The 21,930-nt window shown below is 38.1% G+C and overlaps 1 protein-coding gene across 1 annotated transcript; it reads left to right on the forward strand.

Annotated features, from left to right (window-relative positions):
* The first annotated feature begins 6,038 nt into the window (after positions 1 to 6,038).
* Positions 6,039 to 9,768, forward strand: LOC119820420 (zinc finger protein 431-like). The gene is made up of 4 exons (XM_038338712.1): positions 6,039 to 6,472; positions 6,669 to 6,729; positions 7,858 to 9,441; positions 9,591 to 9,768. Exons 1-4 carry the CDS (start codon positions 6,439 to 6,441, stop codon positions 9,766 to 9,768), a joined length of 1,857 nt encoding a protein of 618 aa, XP_038194640.1. The 5' UTR covers positions 6,039 to 6,438.
* The last annotated feature ends 12,162 nt before the right edge of the window (positions 9,769 to 21,930 follow it).

The raw sequence follows: 21,930 nt of genomic DNA on the forward strand, positions 1-21,930 counted from the left end.
AATTTTGGTTAGTATCTTGTCATTCTTGTTTAAGGAACCATGATATGTATTTGTAGGCCCATGTTTTTTTTTTTTTTTTTTTTTTTTTTTGGTTTTTCGAGACAGGGTTTCTCTGTGGCTTTGGAGCCTGTCCTGGAACTAGCTCTTGTAGACCAGGCTGGCCATGAACTCAGAGATCCGCCTGCCTCTGCCTCCCGAGTGCTGGGATTAAAGGCGTGCGCCACCACCGCCTGGCCCTTTTCCCATTTCTTGACCTATCTGTGTTTTCCAATTCTTCATGTTTGTTATGGTTAATATATTGATTTTGTGTTAAAAAGAATCTTCTTGTATATTATCATCTCTACGTTAATTAGCTTCAGCTGTCAACATGATGTAGATTAAAGTCATCTGAGAGAACATCACTTGAGACTTTGGCCCGATCAAAATGGCTATTTACTGTGTTTGGGGAAAATTGTGTTGATTGATGATTAATATAGGAAGGCTCTTCTCTTTCCCTGATGGTGGATGTCATCACACACTAAGCAAGAGTGACTGAGAAGGATAGGAAAGCTTGCTGAATCTGTGAGAGTGGACTAAGCAAGAGAGAAAGCCAGTAAACATTTTTTTCTTGTGTCTCTTGCCTTCATTTCCTAACTTGAGTTTAAATCCTAAACTTCCACAGTTGTGGGTTGTGATCTGGAAATATCAGTGAAACAAGCCTGTTTATTACCTCATATGCTTTTTTTTTTAGTGAATTTAATCACAGCAAGAATCAAACATGATTAGGTCAAAATTTGGTACACCCAAAGTGATTTTGTTGCTGGGTAGAATGTGGGAATGTTGTCTTTTGGAGGAACGTTGAAAATATTAGGAGTTTAGATGGTAAAAGCCATATACAACTGTCCACAGAGCGTAATTAGCTATTCTTGTAGGACAAGGAATATGGGGGTGTTGAAAGTAATGCACACAGTGGAGCTTGAGTTCACAGGATTTTAGTGGGAAATAGACTTCATGAAAAACTTATCTATGGGTCATTTGTATAATATTTTGTTCCCAAGTCATTCCAATTTTCTCCATTCCCTGAGAAATCGAGTAAGGACAAATTAAAAAGTAATTGCATAATTTCTGAGACAAAGTATTAATTCTTTTGGGTGTTTATTACTGATGATTTATTTAGGTCTACAGCGCAATAAAATGAGTGGTGTAGAAAGAAATAAAAAGCCAGTTTTGTGGAGAAAAGCAACACTGCCATTTTTTCTCTCTGCCTTCCAGCCATTCTTATTCGTTCCTACCAAGCTACTGACAAATAGGTATTTTAGACCAGTCCAGTATCATATCTTTACAGAATTAAAGAAATGCAATATAAAAGAATACATCAAATATTTGCATCATCAATATAATAGAATGCATCACATATTTGCATCACTGAAACAATGTTTCACAATATAAACAAATATAACACATCTTAACAATACTATTCCACAACAGCTGACTTTTATTTTGATATAACCTAGGTTGCATTTTGATACCTCAAGATATTGAGATGCCTAAGCTATAAGACATCTTCTATGGAGAGCTTGATGAATATAGGGAGTAGAAGTAACCAAAGAGAGAGATGTATGAGAAGATGCAGAGACAGGGCCATCTAAGTCCTTTGAAACTGAAGCCCTGTGCATCTGAGACAGAGCTACAAGGTTTGATGTTTGTCCGGCTACGCTTCAGTCTTGCCTTGGTTCAATCTTCCCTCACTGTGTCTCCATTTCTCTACTTTGGAGTGTAAATGGTATTCTGTACCATTGTATGTTGGAAAGATGTAGTTGTTTTCTGATTTTTACAAGATGTTATTTACTGTGGGACAATGATCTTGTACCTTGTAAAGATTTGTCACTTGATTGTATAAAGTGCTGACTGGCCAGTTACCAGGCAGGAAGGCTAGGTGGGGTGATCAGAACAGGAGAATTCTGGTAATAGGAAAGGCTCAGTCTGCAGTCATCACCCAGATGCAGAGGAAACACGATGAGAACACCTCACTGATAAAAGGGACCAAACAATGAGGTTAACACAGATAAGATAGTGTAAGATGTAAGAATTAGTTAATAAGGACCCTGAGCTAATCGGCCAACCAGTTTATAATTAATGTAGACCTCTGTGTGTTTCTTTGGGACTGAATGACTGTGGGACAAGTCACTGTCACGTGATCGTCTTGAGCATCAGAAGAGACTTTGAACTTTTGAACAGTGTAGGGACTATTGTGGGCTATGAGTGACTAAATTAATTTTCCTGATAAATACCAGGAGCCTATAGTGACCCAGGTCAAAATGTAATTTATTGAATGAAAAACCTCCCAGATAGGAAGATGTATTTTAATATGTGCCTCTTCTTGGTAACTTTCATTTGATTGCTTGTGAAACCATTAGTAGGAGAAGCCTTTCTGTATGAAATTTCTCACTGGGGATGTGATATGATATAGTAAAGAGAGCTGCTTGTTTGTTCCCAGCTGCTTATCCCAAAGTAATCACACAGAAACTGTATTAATTAAATTACTGCTTGGCCCATTAGCTCTAGCTTCTTCTTGGTTGACTATTACATTTTAATTTAACTCATTTCTATTAACCTGCATATTGCTACATGGCTGTGGCTTACCAGGTAATGTTCCCAGCATCTGTGTCTGGCCGGGATACATAACTTCTCACTGACTCCACCTTCTTTCTCCCAGCATTCAGTTTAGTTTCCCCCCCACCAAAGTTCTGCCCTACAGCTCTGCTGTAGGCCCAAAGCAGTTCCTTTATTAAACAATGATAATCACAGCATACATAGGGGAATCGCATATTACCTCCCACTTTCTGTTTAAATGAAAAGGAAGGTTTTAATTTTAACATAGTAATATTACAAATAAGAAAACAGGTATCATGCAAGAATTACAGTTACAATACTTTATCTTTTATCATAACTAAGGAAAACTAACTACAACTATAAATTCTTCAACTCCATCAAAAACCCCAGAAGGACATAATATTACCTAAATAAACAGGAAGTATATTGTAAGCAACTTCCAAATCTCTAGAAATGACAGACATCTCGTTGCCCAGACAATCACCCGAAGTTCTTCTGCGTTGTTGGGGCATCCAATATTCAGCCCAGAGGCCCATAGTATCCAGCAGACCTTTCCAGGAAGCAGGAAATTTGAAAACCTGTTCTGCCTTGCAATGGAAAAGTCCATCAATTTCTTCTGTGTCCTGCAGAATGTCTGGCAGACTCTTTCATGAATCAGGAACCCAGAAGAATCATCTCACCTTTAGGCAAGTTCAGCAGTCATTTCTCTGTGGGTCCTGCACGTCCAGTTCATCAAGCAGTCCAGGCAAGAGTACTTTCTTGCCCAGATGTCTAACAAACTCCATAAGGAGCTGCTTCGATGCCCATCATCCTCTTGCAGTAGATTGGTACCACCAGTGTCTCATTGTCATGATAAGTCTTAAGCTCTTAAAACATTTTAAATGTCATATTCTGCAAGTCTCTGAAAGATTTGAAGAATCCCTATCTATCTGAAATACATCTCTGTACATCTAGAAAATCTAACTAACATGACTACAAACTTGACTATTACTATTATAGATGACTCTCTATTTACCTATATTTTAAATTATACATTACATTTTAAAATGAGCTGCACAAATACAATACCTTAATCAAGAGCAGAAATGCATATAATAAAATTGACCTTAAATTTGTATCAATAAACCAATGCAAATTTCTATAGCATATCCCCCTTTAAATGTAAAGAAAAATTTATGAGCAGTATTTCGGAATATGGGCAAAGTTCTCTCCAAACTGCTTCCTGATTTTTATTTGGCAAAGTGATTTTTTGGAGGTGTTCACAGCGACCTTTTGGGCAGTCTTGATTCATCAAACCACATTAGTCTTGAAGGATTCCACAGGTTCTCATCTTCTGTGGACATAAAAGAACAACCTCTTTTCCAAAGCAATAAATCCTTAGAACCAAATTCTGAAGTGATGATACGTTTGAAGCATATATGTTAGTTATGTAGCTCCTTTATAGTCAAAAAATTCAAAGAAAATACAATAATATACATGATCCAGACACTCTATATATAGTCCATCTTTATGTGGCTTATTTGTTTTTATTCTATCACTTTTTAATATTTATTTTATTCTATTTACTCCTTTAATTTATGACTGTCTGTACTCTGTCTCTTTAAAGACTTCATTTCACTTTTTATAAACCATTTACTTCTTTTTATAACTCTCTATATATTTTTTTCCTTCTCTCTCCCAAGCCTATGTACATTTTTTAAACACACTGTGTTTCATTTAGAGGTCTTTTATGTAAGAATCTGTCCTATTGTGTATCTGTAATTCTTTACTGTTCAGGAGTGCTTCTTAAAATGCTAAGGACTTCTTATGAACTTAGGCTGTGCCATTGGTAGAGCAAATATGGCATGCCTGCTTGCTCCACCCAGTGCAACATAGCAGAGGCATGTTTGGTGCCTCTGAGAGCCATGCACATTGCCCCATTTTCAGGCACACAGGGTATCTAAGTTGCCATTAGCGATCTGCTCACAGACCCCATAGCTGGTCCTCCAGAAAGAGTCAGAGTTTGTGCTGGCAGCATGGCCCAGAATCCTGGCATTTCAAAATGGTTCAGCTTTTTGATTTTGGATTTTGATTTCCTCTAAATCAGGAAAAGCTCTCTTAAAGGAGCCACAGCATGTAATCAGTAAGCAAATCCCATCTGGGGAAAAAAATGCAGCTAAACTTCATTTTTTTAGTGTCTAGAATTCCTTTCTGAGCTCTCTAAGATCTCTAAGATCCTATAGCTCTCCTATAGGCTTAAAGTAGTTCCTTTAATAAGTAACGATAATCACAGCATACAGAGGGGAATCCCGCAATATGAGTTTCTATAGCCTCAAGCTATTTCCTGTTCGTTGTGTCTATGTGTTGTGGTTGAAACTAATCAGTCAACTTTCTTCTTTTGGTGTCATAACTTCCCCACCATCATGAACTCTATCACCAAATCACACAAGATTCAGTAGAATTAACTGCTATTTGCTGCTAAGGTGGTTTGTTAGTGTACTCTTTTCATTTTTGTTGTTTATTTTTGAAGACAAGGTTTGTCTGTGTAGCCCTAGCTATCGTGAAATTAGCTGTGTATACCATGCTGGGTTCAAACTCAGAGATCTGACTCTGACTTCCAAGTACTGGGATTAAAGGTGGGCCAGCCTTCCTGGCCTTTTTGTTTTTATATTGTTGTATGATGGTTTTGTTCCTGTCAAGCATATGCTGTTGTACTGAGCTTACCCATATCTTGAATTTTAATATTTTACAGAGTGTATCATTGTTTCCCAGGATGGCATGTATTCATGACATTAATACTGCCTGTGCCTTCGTAGTCATTGGATTGCAGGTGCATAACCTTCTTCCTGCCTGTCTTTGTTTGTCTTGAATTTTTATTTTACAAAGAGTGTTTTAGTTGTATGCATGGATATGCACCATGTGAGTACCTGGTTCTTATATTGATCAAAAGATGGTACTGGAAACCCTGAACTTGGAATAATGGATCGTTATGATCCCCCATGAGCCCACCTACATGCAAGACCAGGAGGACTTTCTACTGTTGAAATATCTTTTCTGCTCTGTGTTATTTGTAATCAGCGTGTTAATTGCTATTGTATTCATTTGTCCATTTGTAACTTTTAAAGCACACAGTGCCTTTTAGTAAAATCTTATTTATGGTGCAGTTTAAATTGGGGTTCTTCATGTTTCTGGTAGATGAATAAAGAGTTGAAGTTAATACATAACTCTTTGTTCAAACTTCAGCCAAAATCTCTGAGTTATTTCTATCTTTTATGTTTGTTTGATTAATTTTTTATGTGAAACAGGTATTTAATATGTATTTCCGGATTTCCTAAAAGTGATTGCATGGACTAGACTTGTATTCTACGCAGAGGCAAATAGATATATACATGCCTCTGCGTTCTGATTGCAAGGATTAGAGGCGTGATTCAATGCATCTAGCCTTTTTCATCTTACTTTTCTTTTTTGTTGTTAGGAATTAATCATTCATACAATTTCTATTATCTGTACTTTTACTGTTGATCTGTTTACATATCTTTCATTTTTGGTGAATAGGCATTACTCTTGAAGGTGATATCCTATTTAAAGAGTTAAGAAATGACAGAGGTGAACCTCCTATTCAGTGTGCTTCTAAAGTGACTTAGTTATTAAATTATGATGTCTATGTCATGGAATAAGTATGGAGAGCACCAGAATTATATGACTATACTGTCAAAGAAGTATATATTTACAGTGTTGTCAAACTCTGTTGTACACATGTATGGGATATTTTAGAATGCAGTGACCTATGATGACGTGCATGTCAACTTCACTTTGGAAGAATGGGCTTTGCTGGATCCTTCCCAGAAGAGTCTCTACAAAGATGTGATGGTGGAGACCTACAGGAACCTTACTAGTATAGGTAAGACTGAATTATCTTTCATGTTTCACATACGGGGACAACTGTTCATTGGTTAATGATGGTTTTTGTAATATGATTGAGAAAGATGAGTGGGGTACATAAATCAGGCATGGTTGTAAGGTTTGCTTCAAATGATAACTAAATTATTTACAATTTAAAATATATGACATACATTTTTCTGGCACTATATTTTTAGGATACAGCTGGGAAGACCATAATATTGAAGAACATTGTCAAAGTTCTAGAAGACATGAAAGGTAATTTTCATGTATAACCTGATACAAATGTACCTCTAAAGAAATTGTAATGTATCTTATATGTTTTAAAGAAAAGCAACAGTGTAAATAATAAAGTGCATTGATGTTTATTAAATTCATCTCACAAAATCATATACCTTAATTTCAGATAGGTGAACTGAACTTGTAAATCATTCTTTTTTGAGAAAGAAGTCAAGGAAACAATGTCTTATCCTATATTACCATTTGAATCATAATACATTGAGAGCTACGCTGTAAAATTTCCAATTTATTTATTTCATATTATTCATATTATAAAAGATATACATGTTGAAAAGGTGATGAGTATATCTCTAAAATTCTCTACTACACTACTAGTCCATAGAAAGTAGTTTAACCCATATACTTGTTAAGTTTAACGAGGGAGCAGTTAGAATCACAAATCAAGGGGCAGCTGTTGTGGAGAGGCCTTAATCCAGATACCACAAGTCTATGATGACAGAAGGTCAAAATGTTTGAACTCAATGTGGAAACCTTATATTTGTTATTCTTCCTTCATTAGGTATATCATATGTTACTCTGGATACAAGCCACATGAGCATAGGGATGTGAAAAGATACAACATACCTCTCTCTCAGAACAGATAGAAGACATGTAGCAGTCCCCTTGCTGAGTATACTTGTTAAATTTAATGTACAAGTATAAAAGTAATTGATTTTCTTCTCTCATTGTTAATATATCAGTAAGCTCCCATTTCAGAAAAACACCATGAGTACTAGGACAGTGTAAATACTTCTGTTTGTCCTAGTTCAGTAGCAAACATACAATCACTCACAGAATAGGAAACTTTATGAATGCAATAAAAGTGGTAAAGGTCTGAGCTTTTTCAGTTCTCTTCAAATACATGATATTTCTCATACACAAAAAAGATTCTATAACTGGGAATCATGTAATAAAGGCTATTATCAGTTATCTTCAAAGATGAAAAGCAAGCCTTAATGAAGGGGAAAAACAAGATTGTAAGCATGGTGATAAAACCTTAATATATAATTAAAATAGGACTATATTGTAAAATTAATTTATACAGATAAAAAATTCAACGATGTATTAAATGTAGTAATGCGTTCATATGTTCCATTATCATTGTAGGCAAGAAACAAGTCAGAGTAGAGAGAAAACTTCTGCATATAGTCAATGTGTTAAAGCCTTTGCATGTGACAGTCATCTTCAGAGGCCTGAAAAAACACATACTAGATTGAAATCCTATGAAGAAAATGAGTGTGGTGAGAAATTCTATGAATGTAATCACTTTGGTAAAGCCTTTGCATGCCACAGTAATCTACAAAGACATAAAAGGAACCATACTGGAGAGAAACCCTATGAATGTAATCAGTGTGGTAAAGCCTTTGCACAACACAGTCATCTACAAGTTCATGAAAGAACCCATACTGGAGAGAAACCCTATGAATGTAATCACTGTGTTAAAGCCATTGCTCATCATAGTCATCTAAAAATTCATGAAAGAACACATACTGGAGAGCGGCCCTATAAATGTAATCAGTGTGTTAAAGCCTTTGCTTGTCACAGCAGTCTTCAAAGACATAAAAGAAGCCATACTGGAGAGAAACCCTATGAATGTAATCACTGTGGTAAAGCCTTTGTACAACACAGTCATCTACAAGTTCATGAAAGAACCCATACTGGAGAGAAACCCTATGAGTGTAATCAATGTGGTAAAGCCTTTGCATGTCACAGTCATCTCCAAAGACATAAAAGATCCCATACTGGAGAGAGACCCTATAAATGTAATCAATGTGGTAAAGCTTTTGCATGCCACGGGAATCTACAAATACATAAAAGGAGCCATACTGGAGAGAAACCCTATGAATGTAGTCAGTGTGGTAAAGCCTTTGCACGCCACAGTAATCTACAATGTCATGAAAGAACCCATACTGGAGAGAAACCCTATGAATGTAATCAGTGTGGTAAAGCCTTTGCACGTCACAGTTATCTCCAAAAACATAAAGAATCCCATACTGGAGAGAGACCCTATAAATATAATCAATGTGGTAAAGCTTTTGCATGCCACGGGAATCTACAAATACATAAAAGGAGCCATACTGGAGAGAAACCCTATGAATGTAATCAGTGTGGTAAAGCCTTTGCATGTCACAGTCATCTCCAAAGACATAAAAGATCCCATACTGGAGAGAGACCCTATAAATGTAATCAATGTGGTAAAGCTTTTGCATGCCACGGGACTCTACAAATACATAAAAGGAGCCATACTGGAGAGAAACCCTATGAATGTAGTCAGTGTGGTAAAGCCTTTGCATACCACAGTTATCTAAAAAGTCATAAAAGAACCCATACTGGAGAGAAACCCTATGAATGTAATCAGTGTGGTAAAGCCTTTGCTTTTCACAGCAGCCTGCAAAGACATAAAAGAAGCCATACTGGAGAGAAACCCTATAAATGTAATCAATGTGGTAAAGCTTTTGCATGCCCCGGGAGTCTACAAATACATAAAAGGAGCCATACTGGAGAGAAACCCTATGAATGTAATCAGTGTGGTAAAGCCTTTGCACGTCACAGTCATCTCCAAAAACATAAAAAATCCCATACTGGAGAGAGACCCTATGAATGTAATCAGTGTGGTAAAGCCTTTGCACATCACAGTCATCTCCAAAAACATAAAAAATCCCATACTGGGGCTGGAGAGATGGCTCAGAGGTTAAGAGAACTGACTGCTATTCCGGAGGTCCTGAGTTCAATTCCCAGCAACCACATGATGGCTCATACCCATCTATAATGAGATCTGGTGCCTAGAACACTATATACATAATAAATAAATTTTAAAAAAAATCCCATACTGGAGAGAGACCCTATCAATGTAATCAATGTGGTAAAGCTTTTGCATGCCACGGGAATCTACAAATACATAAAAGGAGCCATACTAGAGAGAAACCCTATGAATGTAGTCAGTTTGGTAGAGCCTTTGCACACCACATTCAACTCCAAAAACATAAAAAATCCCATACTGGAGAGAGACCCTTTTAGTGTAATCAGTATGGTAAAGACTTTGTATGTCAGAGTAATCTCTGAAAACATAAAAAACCCATTCTGGAGAGAAACATTATGACTGTAATTAGTGTGGTAAAGGCTTTGATTATCACCTTCATCTTCAAAGACATGAACTAACACATGCTGGAGAGAAACCCTATGAACATTGTGAGTGTGGTGAAGCCTTTTCACCTCTCAGTACTCTTCAAATGCATGAAAGATCACACACTGCAGATAAACTCTATGAATGTTATCTGTGTGAATAACCTAAATCATGAGAAAAATCATACTGCATATACACCCTATAAATGTATTCCATGTGATAAAATTTTGTACTTTATGTAGGAGTAAAACGTTTTGTATGCAACAATCTGTTAAAATCTTTGTATATTACAATAAACATTCAGTACCTGAAGAAGATACTGAGGACTTCTTATTATAAAGTATTTGGTGAGATCTTTAGCCAAAACTCTTATAATCAGCTACACAGTGATTTGGGATTCCACTCTGTATGCTGTGAATGTATTTTGTTACTGTTGTTTAGTAAAGAAGCTGCTTTGTGTCTATGGCAGGGCAGAATAGAGCAAGGCAGGAATTCCAAGCAAAGACAGAGGAGAAAAGAAAGGGGAGTCAGACTCCATGTATCTGCTGAAGGAGACAGATGCCCTGGAACCTTACCGGAAAATCACAAGTCTTGTGGTAAAATACAAAATAATAGGAACGGGTTAATTAAAATGTCAGCCTTAGTTAATAAGAATCCTGAGCTAGCAGGGCAGTGGTGGAATACACCTTGAATCCCTGCACTTGGGAGGCAGAGGCAGGTAGATATCTGTGAGTTTGAGGCCAGCCTTGTCTATAAGAGCTAATTCCAGGACAGGCTCCAAAGCCCTTGAAAAACCATGTCTCAAAAAACAAAATAACAACAACAACAACAAAAGAATTCTGAGCTAATCGGCCAAGAGGTGTTTTAATTAATATAGTTCTGTGTGATTCTTTCAGATCTGGGCAGCCAGTAATGAGAAAGAATCCTCCACTTATAACACAAGACTATTTCTTCTGTAGAAATAAAGTTGGCAGTGTTAACAATCTTTTCAAGCATTATGCCCTTTTTATGCAGTTTGTATTTACAAACTCATGGCAAAAATGAATTTATGAAGTCCTTTGTATAGGGTAAATGGGCCAGCCAAAGAAACACATCCTGACCCTGAAACCAGAGCCAGTGAAGTACATAATTTTGACTCTGAAACTGAATTCAAAGAAATATATCCTGACTCCAAAACCAAGACAAAGAAACACACTTTGTTTCTGAATCCAGAGTCAATGAAAGAAACACCTGAACCTGAAACCAGACTCAAAAGTTTAGAAGGGGCAAGTGAAAGAACACTCTTTGATTCTGAAACAAGAGCCAAAGATACACACTCTATTCTTGACCAACTAGCACAAACCAGCTAATCCCTAAACTCGAGATCTACCAACATCTGAGCAAAATCCAGCCATTCTCTGCATTGTTCAAGATCAGAGATTAACATCTAACCAATTCCCTCCCAGAGAATCTTCTCCCTGGGAAAACTCTGCCCCTAAGAAGTCCTATATGAGTTCTGTACCTGTCCAGTTGGCATCTGCCTATTTCTGTCCTAGCAGAGGCAGCCCCTCTCTTGGATTCTTCCCTTCCAAATGAATTTCTTGAATGAATTTTGGGTGAAAACCTTTCACTGGAGTGATAAGAAACTCTGTAGTGGAGAAGCTTTGGTCACCTCTGCTGGCAAACTTTCTTAAAGGACCAGGGCAGAAGTAGCTACTCTTCACCAGAGACTGCAACATTTCAGCAACAGTTTCCATTAACTCCAGTGAAGCAGAGAAGTAACAATCTGGGCTGTAGCTGAGAAAGAAATTGACATCTCTATTAGGAAACTCCCTAGTGTGGTGGAACAGAGGAGCAACGGAAACCTCTGCTAGGAAACTCCCTTAGGGAAGTGGAGCAGAACAGCCATGGACATCTCTGCTTTGCAGCTCTCTTAGCAGAATGAAACAGGGCCCATCTGTGATGGCTTTCTTGGAGAGGAGCAGTATTGCTACATCCTGCAGGAAGAACCTCTCCCACTAGACCACAGCCTCGGGTATAGCCGGACTTTTCAATAGTCAGTATATGTCAGGACCATCTTTGACAAGTAGACCACTTAGCAGGGTAGGGGCGTAGGGAATAGAAAAGTAAGAAAAGAGATTGAAGACACAAGTGAAAATATTAGAAGCATAGGATATCACCGGGAGGGAGTTCCAGTGAATACTGTACGTCTGCTTGCATTTAATTTTCCATATACTTTCAAACCCCGATACAGTAGGGGGAAGAAGACAAAAGACTGCTTTAACGTGATGCACAGGGCAACGAAAACAGTTACTTGCTTCAATACTTGGAGCCATCAAGTCCATAATTGTTGAGAAAAACATTCTGTTATTCAGGCGGTGACTCCACCCTAGACTTAGTATCCTAAAGGCAGTCATTCCTTAGGTCAAACTTCTTAATTCCAAAGAAGTATGTTTGAAGTCTCTCGCTTTCCTCAAGGAGGAGTAGATTTACCTGTATGGCCCCTCTTAAAGTCCAAAACACACAACAACCACACGTTAGGTCTGGATGTGTAACCACACCTGTTAACAACTTTGTGCAACCTCAACCTCTGACCTTCGGATAAAGTGGAAATAGACTCACGGTTTTGGACCTCCACAAGGATAACTTTTCTCCTCATAGCTGTTGGTATCCAGTACACTTTCCCTTCACAGCTATAGGTATGGCCTGACTTCTAACAGTCAGGGTTCCTTTTCTTCAGAGCCCTAGGTATCAGCACACCTTCCCTCCACAGCTTCAGTTATAGCCAAACTTCTCAACAGTCAGTTAGGGTTAGGAGTTAGGGTTAGGGGGGTTAGGGTTAGGCATTTGAAATTTTTTTCTATATATGTATACTAGTCTGGACTGACATCTGGTCTCTTAGAATGTTAAGTACATCTGTTGATAACCGTCTAACTTTTAGTATCTCCCTTGTGAAGTCAGATATAATTCTAGTATGTCTGCCTTCATATGTTACTCAGTCTTTTTTCTTTGCATCTTTTAATATTCTTTTTTTGTTCTGTATTATTATCAGGGTCAAGGATACTTTCATTTCTGTCCCAATCATTTTGGTGTTCTATATGCTTCCTGTTCCTTTGTAGACATCGCATTTAAGTTATGGACAGTTTCTTTTGCAATTTTGTTAAAAATAATTTCTCAGCCTTTGAGCTGGGATTCTTATCCTTTATTCCTATTATTCATAGGTTTTATCTTTTCATAGAGTCTGATTGCCTGGATTTTTTTCAGGAAACTTTGAGATTTAATATTTTCTTTAACTAAAATATCCATTTCTTCTTTTGTGTCTTCAACACGTGAGATTCTTCTATCTCTTGTGTTCTGTTGGTGAAGCTTGACTCTGTACTTCTTATCTGAATTCCTAATTTTTTCATTTCTAATATATCCTCAATTTGGGGCTTCTTTGCTGATCCTATTTCAATTTTCAGATATTTGACAGTTTTCTACATTTCCGTTCCACCATCTCTTGCATTTTACTGGAGTTCTTTAAGGGATATGTTAGTTTCCTCTTTAAGGACCTCTATCTTCACATGAGTGATTTCAGGTCTTTGTCTTGTGCTTGAAGTATATTGGAATATTCAGGGCCTGCTGTTTTGGAGGATACCTGGATTCTTGTGTAGTCATATTGTCCTGAGTGTTATTGATGGTGTTTTTACACTGGCATCAAAGAATCTGCCACTAGCATGATTAGAGATACAGATGCTGATTTGTGGGTCTGATTTGTTTTGTGGGTATTTCATGACCTGGTCTCAAAAACACAGGCCGTGGAGGTACTTGCCTTTAATCCCAGCACTCAGCAAAGGCAGGCAGATTTCTGAGTTCGAGGCCTGCTGGGTCTATAAGAGCAAGTTCCAGCACAGGTTGCTACAGGGAAGCCCTCTCTTGAAAACTCAAAAGACCCTCTCAATATAGATATTGATTTGCAATATATATAGAAGAGTTGTCTTTCATGTTGAAACCACTGAATTTATAACAGGTGATACAGAATTGACTTCATTATTCATTAGGTTCAAGATATAATCAGGAATAGGCTTTGTTCCATATACATACCATACATCTGGTTCAATACAAGTCTGCCAGGTCCACTAGCACAAGTAATGCAGAAATAAATCTATTATTGATTGGAAATACACTGAAAGCCTCAGAATTTTATATTAAAAATCATGTCAATTGCAAAGGCTTAGAGAAAGATTTTTCTATTACATGAAAACAATCTAAGGAGATTATAAAGAGGTGTCCTACTTGATCTTTCTTTAACCAAACACCATTACCTGTAGAGAATTTCACAAAGAGTACTCAAAGGAATGATTTCTGGCAAATGAATGTGTTCCACTTTACATAATTTTGAAAATTAAAATATGTATACCACACCACTGACACTTACTCAGGTTTTCAATGGGCAACCGCTTAGAGCTCAGAAAAGGATGATTCAGTAATCAGTTATTTATTGGAAGCTATGGCTATCATGGATATACCTGCAAAAATAAAGACAGAAAATGGTCCAGCATATGTCTCAAGAAAATGAAACAGTTTTTTTCTTATTATAATATAAAACATATTACAGGTATACGAAACAATGCTACAGGTCAGGCAGTTATAGAAAGATCAAATCAAACTATGAAGGATATATTGAACAGAAAGTGATGGAAAATACCCCCAGAAATACATTGCATAATGTTGTATTAAACTTTGATTTTCTTAATGCTAATGAGAGAGGAACAATGGCAACAGAGAGACATTGGGTAATAGAAAAAAACTTCTGAAGTAAATCAGCCAGTGTATTTCAATGATGTGTTTACCTCATGAAGGAAACCAGGAGATGTACTATGTTGGGGAAGGGGTATTACTCTTATTTCCACAGAGGAAGAAAAGCTATGTGTTGACAGAAGTTTCTGTCCCGCCCAGTCCTGGGGCCATTCAGTCCCAAAGAAACACACAGAGGTCTACATTAATTATCAACTGGCCTAGTAGTTCAGGCTTCCTTACTAACTAATTTTTACACCTTAAATTAGCCCATAATTCTTGTCTGTGTTAGCCATGTGGCTTGATACATTTTATCAGCCAGGAATTTTCATCTTGTTTCCTCTGTGTCTGGGTTACAACTGCAGACTGAAACTGTCCTTTTTCCAGAATTATCCTATTCTAATCACCCCACCTATTCTTCCTGCTTGGTCAGCCCTCCTACATTTGCTGCATACTACTGGCAAATCAGCACTGTATTAAACCAGTACAATCAACAACCATTATAGGGTACAAGACCATAGTCCCATAGCAGGTATGATTACAATCAAAATTAATAAAGATTCAGCTTGAAAAAAGAGAAACCTTGAGAAAGAGAAATGGCAGCTCATCCATAGAGATGATGGTCATACAGGTGGTAAGGAAAACTCATAAGGGTTGGGGCAGGGTTCTGTTCTTGTCTGTGCAGGAAAATACTCATCTTCAAAAAATCAAGAAACTTTGGACATTTAGATGCCTACAAAAGAAAAGATAACTATCCAGAAAAGATCATCAAGCAAAGAGAAATCTGACTTATGAGGTCATCTGTAGGCCAAATTTTCATTACCTAAACACACACACACACACACTTCTCAGTATAATAATAGTCAAACTCACTTAAAAATCAAAGCTGGCTTTGGAGTTGGACAATGGCTATTCTTCTCTAAGCCCAAGCATGTTTTTAAAAGGAAAATTCAGAGTTTCTGTCTCATGTCAGAAGCCATTTGGTATGGGGTAAAAAGAAGAAAGAATTTATGAAAAGTTTTACTTTTCTCCATATCTATTTTGTCTCTTTCACTGACTATATGTCTATATAAATAACTTTCATGTTTTCCACAATGAACAATAAATTTTCCTGCAGTAATCTTTGAAGTTTCCAGGATGAAGATGGACCCCCACAACAATGACTCCACCTGGTTGAGAAGACATCATGATGCTGATAGCACTACTTTGAGACTGGTTTGGGGTACTAGCTGCTCAAGATGGTTTCAACTTGGTTACGTGAAATGGTGCACATTCTTACAACGTTGTACCCAAACATCCCAGACTCTTTGAAATATGGATGCCAGGGACTGGATTGATCCTTCCACCCAAACATCCCAAACTCTTTGGGTATGTGGATGCCAGGGGCAGGAGTGATATTTCTAGCCAAACATATAGTTTGTTAAAAAAAAAAAAAACAAACCTCCATACTGAGCTAGAGCGTACACAGTGAAACTCACCACTGTAAACTGTTTTCTTGCCAGTTATGCAGCTGTCACTGCTCTAATTCCAAATAATAATGTTGGATTGTTGGAAACACTATGTCCAAAAAAGCAAAATCTTCGCACGCTGTAATGATGTACCACCACTTAAACCCCAACAGCCTGGCACCAGAGAGGTGAATCTCTTTCTACAAAGAGAATTCTACAAAGTGAATTCCAGGCTATCCAAAGCTACATAATGAGCCCCACTGTCAATGAATAAAAAATCATGACAATAAATAAATTAAAAATGAAATAAAACATAAAAAGAGGAAAAAAAGCAAATCCTAAGCTGTTTTAACTGCATTATTTTTAAAAATTTTCTTGAGGCAATGTCTCAGGGAAAACAAATGATAGCTTTGTAACTCCAGGTGCCAAATTGTCGTAGCTTTTAGAATGACACACCCATGTTTCCTGGCTGAAATGCAAAAAAAAACAAATTCTGCCCATATAATTCCACTTCAGGCTGACTTCTTTTTTCTTAATTTAGTTTAGAAGTCTAAACAAGTTCTTACAGCAGTGTTGCTACTTCTCAGTAAAATGAGGCTGTAGAATAACAATCTATGTGTTAGGAAACCAGTCGTTCAAGGGTACTGTTGCCTAGCACCCTGGAGGTAGCGGCAAACTGATTTCTCTGAATTCAAGGCTAGCCAGGTCTACACAGTGAATTCTACTTCAGTCTTTGCTTCAAAGTGGATGCTGACTGAGGGGCCAAAAAATGAAATAAAATAAAAATGTGTTTTTAATTTACTTTACTTAGTTTTCCTGATTATGAAACATTGAGAGAAAAATAATTCAGTAGTTTCATATGTAAACTCTCATAAAAAAGACATTTCCAGTTTGGCTAGTGTAAATATTAATATATTTCTGCATCCTTAAGGGGGATATTAAGAAGTAATATATGCTTTATGTAGTCGTCAGACTATTAAGAGCCTCGATACTAAATGATTTCTATTTAATGTATTGAGTGATTAAATACAATTCTGCCTTGATTCCAAAAGACTTAATTGACTAAAATTCTGTATTTAGAATGTTTGGCCTTTAATACAGTTTTTTGGTTCATACTATTAATTATTTATTTTGTTTTTTTTAAGACAGAGTTTCTCTGTGTAGCTTTGGAGCCTGTCCTGGAACTACCTCTGTGGACTAGGCTGGTCTTGAGCTCACAGAGATCTACCTGTCTCTGCCTCCCGAGTGCTGGGATTAAAGGCGTGTGCCAACACAGCCCATTTTTCTTTGTTTGTTTGTGTGTGTGTGTGTGTGTTTTGTCGTCACACTACTTTTAAGTCAAACTTTCTTCTTCAAAAATGAAAATCAGAACATGTTGCCCAGAGCTGGCCTGTGGTATCACTGCTCAAAACACCAAACTGGCAGAATTCCGTTTCCCTTTGTTGATTTCAAAGCAAAACCGGGATAGTATCTCAGAAATCAGTTCTCAGCACCCAGAAGTAAGTCAAAGTTGAGGTTTGGTCTGTTTCTAGGAGGGATGGTTGGAAGCCCTCACCTCATCCTGTAGGCTGCCTTAGAAAAACAAAGGGCCTAGAGACAGCATTGGCCTTGGCAGACCCAAAGTGCCTCCTACTAGGTCATTTCAGGGAAGCCTCCATCGCTGCTGCTACTCCAGCTTCCTGTAGTCAGGGCTTCAAGTGCAAGTTCGATTTACTGAAATTTAAAACTGCAGGTGTGGGACAGGTGGGTCGCTTTGTGCAAGCAGTCATTAGGGAGAGTCTCCTGCCACTCAGGACGCATTACCCAATCAGGGCCTCAGGTGTGCCAGCCACTCAGAAAGGGCGGAGGGCTCTTCCATTGGCCATGCTCAACTTAGCTATGTGGCTGAGCCAGAGTGAGCTGGCCGGTGTGTAGTGCTGTGAGGGAGCGAGTACAGGCTAATGGAAGCAGCATCATGGTGAGCGGGGTCCACTGTCCCCAGGCGGGAATGAGCTGCTGCTGCCCTGTGGGAGCAGATGTGGTGGGTCCTCTCCAGGATTGGATGGCAATGCTCCCCTTGCAGTCCGTGCAACTCCTGGCCCCAGGACTGCACCCTCCGAATCCCTTGGCTCTGCATCTGCTCAGGGCACCGGCTACAGTGGACTGTGTGTTGATAAATTTTTTGTGGGTGAGCTGACCTTTCTATTGTGCCTGTAGTACTTTTGCTCTCTCTGTGTAATGCAAGTTTCTAAAACCCGAGAGCCCTAGATTCTCTACTGTGTTCTAGAAGGTTTTCACTTCGGATTTAACACTTATCGTCCATTTGGAGTTAATTTTCTGGAGGTTGTAATGTCAGTGTATAATTAATTTGTATATATTAATATATTTGCATATAGATACCAGCCACATTTGTTAGTAACTGCATACTGAGTGTTCTTGGCTCATTTGACTGTGTTTTTATTTCTACATTTGCTATTATACGCAGCTGATCATTTTATTCTTTCCCAAATAGTACCATCTTTATTGTAGTTGTATGAGAAGTTTTTATAAATATTTATTTTATTTATTTATTATGTATACAATATTTATTCCTGAAGGCCAGAGAGGGAGCCAGACCTAATTACAGATGATTGTGAACCTCCATGTGGTTGCTGGTTATTGAACTCAGGACCTTTGGAAGAGCAGGCAATGCTCTTAACCACTGAGCCATCTCTCCAGCCCATATGAGAAGTTTTGAAGTAAGATGGGTCACTATATTTACTATTTATTCACTAACTAGTTGACCTTACTTTTCTGTCCATATTACCTTTTGATTTTAGTTTTCTGTTATTGATAACATAAATTGTTAGAATTTTATAGTTCAAATTATTTTGTCCCTGTTTCTGTTTGTTTTTTGACCGAGGGTTTCTCTTTGTAGCCCTGGCTGTCCTGGAACTCACTCTGTAGTCCAGGCTAGCCTCAAACTCAGATGTGCCTGCCTCTGCCCCCTGAGTGCTGAGATTAAAAATGTGTAGCACCATGCCCAGTTTTATAGTTCAGACTCTTAAATGACATAATATTGAGGCTTCTTATCTGCAGCCATAGAATTTCCCTCTTTTTATGGTGTTTCTTAATTTTTTTAAATTATAATTTTAAAGTTCTGGTTTATTGATATTGTTACATTTCTAAATATTTCTGGCCATTTTATCCATGATGACTATAAGAGGCATGGGGGTATGTCTTTTAAAATTTTCCATACATACTCTATTTATGTGTGTGCATGTTTTGCTTGCATGTATGTATGTTCACCACATGTTGGGTACCTCATAAGCCTCATGGCCTTCAGGAAAATGATCTGTGCCAGCCAAAGAATTAAACTCAAGTCAGCACCACTTTTGCAGGTACTTGGGTAATAACTTCCTTCGTCTCTCCCCATGATTTTTTCCCCTACACATTGAAACACAGTAGGACTTTGGAAAAAGGCTTCTACATGACACTTATCCCAACAAAGCTTCAGTCATAGCTTCGTGGGAACTCCCTAGCAATGTAGCAAAGCACCTGTGACCTCTACAGTAAGGATGGGTTCTAGTGGGTGGTAAACCAAGCTCAGGGCAAGGATCTAAGGAGGAAGGATTTGTGATAAGAATAAGTATCCTTCTATTGATGAAGAATGCAAAGTACGTGGGACCTCTTTCATAAGGATGGGTTCTATTCACTGTAAGATTGAGCTCAGGATTAGCGCCTAAAAAATGTTGGGGGATTCAGGAAGGCTGACTCCGTAGAATAGCAGATCACAAGATTGTTAGACATTTGCTTCAGAATTTGTTCTTCTTTTGAAGAAAATAGGTCTGTGTGTTTAGCAGGTCTGGTTCCTCCAATGCTTTCTTTAAGCTGTGCCTCTTACAATCACATTTGTGTTTGGTGACCACAGAGGACAGAAAACAGCACCAGATCTCCTGGAACAAGAGCTAGAGATGATGGTGAGCCACCATGTGGATCCTGGAAACCAAAGTCAGGTCTTCTTCAGGACCAGACGCACCCTTAAGTTCTGAACTATCTCTCCATTCATAAACTTGACAGATCTAAAACGTTTTTTAGGGTGTATGTGCACATGCACAGGCTGAAGAGAGTTAAGAGAGTTGAGGTTAACTAAAAATGTGTCTTTGGGGGCTAGCAAGAGGGCTCAGTCGGTAAGCAGGTTCATTTTGTTAACTTAAATAAGCTATAGTTAGTTTGGCCTCAGCACAAGTCTGCAGGGCATTTTCTTGATTAATGATTGATATAGTAGGGCTCTGCCCACTGTGGGCAGGACTACCCTCAGAAGGTGGTCGTGAAGTGTATAAGAAAATAAGCTGGGCAAGTCATGAGATCAGGTGAACAAAGCAGCATTCTTCCAGGTTCCTGCCTTGAGTTTCTGCCCTGACTTTCCTTCCTGAGGGACTATAACCTGTAAGCCAAATAAACTCTTTCCTCCCTACTTTAGCTTTGGTCAGTATTTTATCACATTAGCAGAAATCAAACAGTGGCAGAAGGCAAAAGAACTTTCTCTCAATTGAGGACCTCAATATGATTCTTTAAACTGTTGATGGAATAAACTAACTCCCTCGAGTTATCCTTTCGCTTCTCTGTGCTTTGGTGTGCATGCACCCACATACATATACAGCATAAAATGTATGTTAAAAATGACAAGTCTTGTGCTTTGACTAACAAGATAACACAGTTTATAAGAGTGATTGTGGAGTAAGCCTGATGAATGGAGTTTAATCCCTGGAAGCTGTGATACAAGGTTAAATCTCCCGAAATGTCCTCCAGACATGTGTTGTGCCATTAGTCTGACCACATGCATACCACACATACACACAATAATTGCTTAAAATGTGTCAAGTTTCATCTAAATGTCACAAAGTAGCTGAGAGTTAAAGAACAACTAGTTCTTTCAGCAGTGAAGTAACTGACCTTCTAAGGTATTTAATAAGTATACTCAGATCACAAAGCCAGTCGCTATATAGGGGATTTAAGGACAGACAAATACTTTGCTCTTACCTCCAATTCGCAGAAGCTCTGGAGGTCATAAGGACATCTCTAAAAGTGTAGCTCCTCCAGGAAGTCACCTCATGATCAGAGAAGCCGTGTACATTCCAGGGGTTGGACTCAAAAAGGGTACATTTTATGTGAAGGAGGAGCCACATGGAGGGAAATTGTTTTGAAGCAAAGTCACATGATCAGCAAGACCCTGAACTAGCCCAACTGGTAGCACACCTCATGGAGAGAAATGAAGAGAGACAAGGGGCTCTTTCTAATTCTCTTAAAACAACAATCCAGTCAAGCATGCCAACTGACCTTACCAACACATGCAGCAAAATGTTACTGTTTGGTCACTTACATGGCCTTAATCACCTAACAAGAAAGTATACGGTCTGAGATAGAGCTCCACATTTAAAAATACTGACTGCTCTTCCAGAGGACCTGGGTTTCATTTCTAGAAACCAGATGGATGCTTGTAAGCATCTATCATCACCGTTCTGGCATCCTTGGGCCCTGCACTACATGAACATAGTGAATAAATGAATCTTTTCAAAATATACCTGTTGTACATTGGGGAAATGATTTTGCTTTTGTTTCCACAGGAGGAGAAAAGCTATAGATAGCATCAAAATGGATAAAGATTAGATTTGAACAAGAGACAGCTCTTAATTAGAAGAAATGATAGTTCATTAAGCACCATGGCCATTTATTCTAAACTAACCTATAAAACTAACAGATACTTATCATTTGGTCACATATAACTTGCCAAAAGAGAATCTTCCCAAAATTAGGGTTGGGGAGCGTTTTGTTTCTCTCTTTTCAGAAAAATAAAAGTATCCAGCTAAGGAATCTGAGGACTACTGGACAAAT

The sequence above is a fragment of the Arvicola amphibius genome, chromosome 8 (assembly GCF_903992535.2).
Source record: "Arvicola amphibius chromosome 8, mArvAmp1.2, whole genome shotgun sequence".
NCBI lineage: Eukaryota > Metazoa > Chordata > Mammalia > Rodentia > Cricetidae > Arvicola > Arvicola amphibius.